General features: G+C 36.0%; 1 protein-coding gene across 1 annotated transcript; it reads right to left on the bottom strand.

The window, feature by feature from the left end:
* Window positions 1-1,342: 1,342 nt before the first annotated feature.
* On the bottom strand, window positions 1,343-4,030 carry LOC107855712. The gene has a single exon (XM_016700725.2). It carries the CDS (start codon window positions 3,468-3,470, stop codon window positions 1,716-1,718), a length of 1,755 nt encoding a protein of 584 aa, XP_016556211.1. The 5' UTR covers window positions 3,471-4,030; the 3' UTR covers window positions 1,343-1,715.
* Between the last annotated feature and the right edge of the window lie 1,608 nt (window positions 4,031-5,638).

Raw genomic sequence — 5,638 nt, 5'->3', positions numbered from 1 at the left:
CATGTAATATTAGTCCTCCTCTTCTTAAGAATCTTCATTAGCTCTACGGACTTTCCCTGAAGGGTCCCTATGTTCCCTACCCTCAACCTATCCTCTGTCGCCACTTGCCTACCTCTACCATCCTTCACCGAACCAACCCTAATACCCAACCTAGACCCCACACCTAGCCCTGCTCTCCCATCTTTACCCCCTTCCAAAATACCCCCCATCCCCCTCAGACATGACCCTATTCCACCATCAACCCCTAAAATAATAAAAGAGTTCAAAGCCCACTCAAAATCTATTTAAGTAGTACTAGCTAGGTTTAAGCAAATTAAATATCAAAGACTACGTGTTCTAACCAAATGCAGAAGTTACATCCATCATGAAAATATCCAAACACTTGTTACTACTCGAAATTAGTTGCACAATTTCTCTCAAATTGGTAATATTTTTTGCATACATGTAAAATCTTATTAGTTCTTAAATTTTATTATTTCTTAATGTTTAATTAATTAATATTGTCTATAGATTTTAGATGAAAATCAAGATTTTGAGACAACTTTACCAGAAGATGATTCAGAGATGCTTATGAAGATAAAGTGTTGATGTTAGACACATAATAAGTGCCATGGAAGCTTTTCTTGAGGAGTTCATTTTCATTTTTAATGAATAAAATATTGACATTTTTTCTGTTTTATTTATTTTGATATATTGAAAAAAATTTAGGTTAATATTTTTAATTATCAGTAATATTTTTATTCATTGACTATTTAGATTGATTATTAGTATTTTTATCAGGTTCGAAGAATATCATGTCAAAAGTTATTTAATTTTCCTATTAAGATTATTTTTTGGGGTGTTGGAGACTTGATTAACAAGTATTAACACTATGTAATATTGTCTGATAAATATTTATGTTTATGAACATACTAAAATTAAATTATAAAATATTATTTTTAAAAAATTGGGCTGACCCGTAAGGCCCACAGCCCACAGAGTAATGGTGTGGGCTTGGTGTTTTTTGGCCCATCATTTTGATGGAACAGCTCAACCTGGCTCGTCAAACTCAAAGTCCATGTGGGCTAGCCCGAATGGGTCGGGCCGACCCATATTGACAGCTCTATTCAGAACTCTTATATTATACGGCTAAAAATCACCCCATTGTAGTCTTTGTTAAATCTAGCTCAAAAAATGTAGTATGTTTTTTCACTTCTAGAAAGGAGCAAACAATTGAGGGCAATCAAATTAAGCCCACAATTGAGCTAGAAAGCTTAAACCGTGGAAATAAATGCTTCAATAACAGGAGTTAGGAAAACAACTCGTTTTGCTAAGAAGCAAACTAAGTTAATCATATAGACAAGAAAAGACAATGATGTAAATTTAAATGTCCCAAAACTTAAAAACTAGATAAAATTAACTAGCAAAAATGAAAGCATGTTCTTGAAACATGCCAAAATCAGAAGGGAAATGTGAGAGTTCTTACAAGTCCTATGTTGCTCAGACTCAACAAAAAATTGTTGTAGCCGTGTTAATCCTCCAAAAATACACTATTTTGGAGGTATCCTACATGCACCGATCGACATTATTGGAAAGTCCGAGCAACATAGCTTTCAACTAATTAGAGAGAATGCTAGTCCTAGAGCTCTTTGGCAACATTGACAACAGAAAAAAGAGCATGAAAAAATATAGAGAAAAAGCACCTGCCCAGTGTATGCCATCTTGTTAATAAGCAACTACCAAGACATAAATCGGGCATGCTCATCATCCTCATCATCAACCGGAGCAGGAAGGTTAAGATCGAGCAAGTCAGTAACTTCACGTTTGACAGCTGAAGATTGTTGATTGAGGTTCTCCTGATCACCTCCATGAATAAAATGTGACCTTTTGTGGCCTCCTAAAGCTTGGCCTGACTTAAACATCCTATGGCAAAACGGACATTTACGTCCTTTGGATTTCTTTGGTTTAACCCTTTTTTCAGGTTCATAAGGCAGATCTTGAGCAAGAACCGCTGGTTTTCTGTAGCGGAAATCATCCCTATGCTTGCCAATTTTTGTGCATTTAGGATCATTATGATCAGCACTAAGGCTATTCTCACCAGTTTCATATGTTGATTCAGAACAATTGTTGATTTTTTTATGGCAAGGTCTGTCTCCACCAAGTGCCTGATAAGAACCAAATACTTTCTTGCAGTTCAAGCACTCGTACTTTCTCTTCTTATGAATGTCATTTTTGAATTCTTCAGGACCTTTAACATCAAAATTCATCTTCTTGGAGTCATTCCTCATCTCTGGATGATTATATCCATCCGCGATTCTCTTTTGTGATTTGCATATACCAGAATTTGAGGTTAATCCATAACCATCGCCTTCAAATTTCTTGCTCAAATCCTTCCTCGACTCTGTTAGAGATTGTTTGATTCTGTTTAAGCCCTTTTTCTCGTCAGTCCTCTGCTCGTCTAACCAAGCTCCAAGACTCATTTTAGAGGAACTCCATTTGCCATTACCATTTCCTAAGAACTTCTCAACAGAGTCATCTGATTCGACATTCCCATTTTCGTCTAAGTAGTAGTCTGAATCAGAGTTCTCAGATTGAGTTTTAGCTTCCAACATATCAACCTTCGTGTTTCTGTCACCCTCTTTCTTCGTTTGAGGCTTTTCATCTTGATTCTGGACATGTTTAAGACCGTTCTTTCTAGTGTTATTCTTCCCGTCACTAGACGACGATTTAGTTTCTAAAACAACAGAATTGTTATCCGAAGTCTCCACAAGTGAATTGACACTCCCAATCCAAGAATCCCTTGTTAACATCATCAAACACTTGGCTAATTCTTCTTGCTCTTGCTCTTGATCAATCTCAGACACAGACGACGAACAATTATAATTATTATTCAAGGACTTTACAACAATTTTCTTGTAACTCTTAGTAGTCTTTGATCTGCAACTCTGATTGATCAGCTCATCAGCTCCAGTATCTGAATGGCTATGATCACTAGTCCATGAGTTATCATCATCATCATCTTTCAAGCCCCCTTTATCTTTCTCTGAATGACAAGCCATATGACCACACAAGGCTTTCATTGATTGAAACACTTTGCCACATTGCTGACATACTTTTTCATGAGGCAAAGGGGTGTACTTAGAATCTATGTTGCTCGGACTTTGAAATGTCGACAGATGTGTGTCAGATCCTCTAATAGAAGTGTGCGGCATTATTTTTGAAGAGTCCGACCAGTATAGCTTAGAATCCTCCGCCCTCCAAGTTTTCTTGGGATTCTCTCTAAGCCCATAACCATAAGAAATCCCACCAAGTTCAAACTTTGATTGATTCTTCCCACTTGTATTATTCCAAGATTCCACCCTTTTCAACTTATTATTAGCTTCAAATTTCTCATCAAGTACATGAGACCTCATGTGACCCCCAAGTGACTTCCCGCAAGGATACTTCTTGTTACACAACTTGCACACAAACTTCAAATTTTGATCTTCCATTGAGTAACTTGCTATGTTTTAACCAAATCAAAGTAAAAACAAGATCACCTTAACAAATTAGAATCTTAAATCATGCTATCAAAGTAAAAACAAGATCACCTTAACAAATTAGAATCTTAAATCATGCTATACTTGTCCCTTGAAAAATTCTGGCTCCGCATTAGAACCCCAAGAAAAAACAAAATCTCAGATCAAAGGAGAGGAAAACACAAGAAAAGAGCTTTCGAAAAGCTTAAATCTTGATAATGTAGTTGGGTTTATTGGTCATGTAATACAAATGGAATTGTAATTTGGTCAAGTTGTGACACTTTATTTTAGGAAGTAAAAGGTCAGACCATAACAAAAATGAGAGTCTTTAAATTCCATATCCATGTAATCTCAGAAAGAGGAGGATTGGGTGGGGGGTTAATATTTTTAATCAAGATCTCAAGAATCCTATCAAAATTTGAACAGAGGGGTCACCACCAATGACCATAAAAGTAGCTAATATTCAGGAGACTAAAAAGAACAAATCACAACAGAAAAACCAAACCAATGACTCTTTCCTTTCCTCTTGCCCCCTCCCCCCACCCCCCACCCCCTCACCCAACCCAAACCTTCAAATTCTCTATTTATGTGCTGTAGTTATAAGAGAATTCCATGCATGGAATGTGACTATGTGAGAGAAAAATAGCAAAAAAGAAAAAAAGGGGTAGCACACGTGCGATTGGGAGGGAGCACTCACTTTTGCTTTAATCCAACGGTCAAGATCTGCTGCCATATGTTATCTAAGGGTTGAGATTAAGGGAAAATACATACGGTTTATTTTTTGTGGGAATTGTAATTTTTTTTCTTCTAGACAATGTGATACTGAAAAGTTTGTAAGCTATCACATCACCTAATATAAAAGTTTCTGTTATTTATATATTTATCATAATTAGAATTTTGTTACACTATCACGCAACTTAAATTATATTTATAAATTTGTCTTTTAAGATGTGAACTTTGGATGTAAAAATATGATGAGCTAATCTATTACGATAATTAAATAAATTTGATTTGTTTCACTTTCATTTGATTGCTAAGAGGACACCCTTGTTACAATCCCATATAGGTTTGAAAAGAATAACGTGTAGACAATCTTATTCTTACCTCATAGATAGAGAGACTATGACAAGAGGGTAACCTTGTTGAGATGAGATATTCTTAACTACCTCTCACCAAGTAGCAAGCAAAAATTGACAAACGAGAAATCTAGTGAGCGGTGGAGCTAACATAAGCCTGTCAAACAAATCGGGTTGACCCGGCCTAACTTGGCCTGACCCAACCCGACCCGGCCCACTAAACAACCCCATCCCGGTTTGACCCAACCCGATCTTCCCACGGGCTGTAGGGTACCGGGCTGGGTTAATTTTTTTGGGCCCGGCCCGGACCAAAACTGGTCCAGGCCTGCCGGTTAACTGGCCCCGCCCCGCCCGGATAACGTTTTTTTTAAAAAAAAAATCAGATTATTTCCGTTGGGCCATTATAGCCGTTGGGCCCAACGGCTATATGATCGTTGGGAGCCCAAAAACGGCTAAATGCCCATTTTTAATTAAAAAAAAATCAATTAAAATATTTTTTTAAACTCAAAAAAAATCCTATAAATACTCTACACTTTCAAATCATTTTCCATACAATTTTCATTCTCTCAAATCTCAATTCTCAAATATTCTATATATTTTCTAAAGTGCTCACTTTAATTTTTTAATTTTGCGATTACAAAGTACGATTAGAAGTTTCTGAAGTTGCAACCTTCGGATACTTTCAAAATTCGATATTGTCGTTCCATCTCATACTTTTAATTTTTAATTGGTATATTAATTGTTGAATATTTAATTTTATTATATTTGTGTATTTTAAATTTTTTCAGTTTAATTTATATTATGGATAAATTAAGAAATCTCGCCACTAAAGGTGTAAAATTTTTTGTCCCGGAAGTGGTAATGGTAGTAAAAAGTGAATTACTAGCAGTAAAGGTACTTCAAGCAATAGATATATCCGTGTTTCTCCGCCTCCGGTACCGCTTAGTCAACCTTTTGAGGAAGAAATATGTGTAAGTGCTCATGATATGGATTATATAGAAGCTCAGAAAAATTACGGTATAGAAGAAGAAAATAAAGTAGATGCGCTTGATATAGATGAAGATG

The sequence above is a fragment of the Capsicum annuum genome, chromosome 1 (genome assembly GCF_002878395.1).
Source record: "Capsicum annuum cultivar UCD-10X-F1 chromosome 1, UCD10Xv1.1, whole genome shotgun sequence".
In the NCBI taxonomy this organism is placed as follows: domain Eukaryota; kingdom Viridiplantae; phylum Streptophyta; class Magnoliopsida; order Solanales; family Solanaceae; genus Capsicum; species Capsicum annuum.
Note: the sequence above shows the minus strand (reverse complement) of the source record. Positions and strands in the feature narration are given on the sequence as shown.

Bases quoted from the DNA above. Each gene is read 5' to 3' on its own strand.
- LOC107855712 (XM_016700725.2), bottom strand. From the start codon at position 3,470: ATGGAAGATCAAAATTTGAAGTTTGTGTGCAAGTTGTGTAACAAGAAG.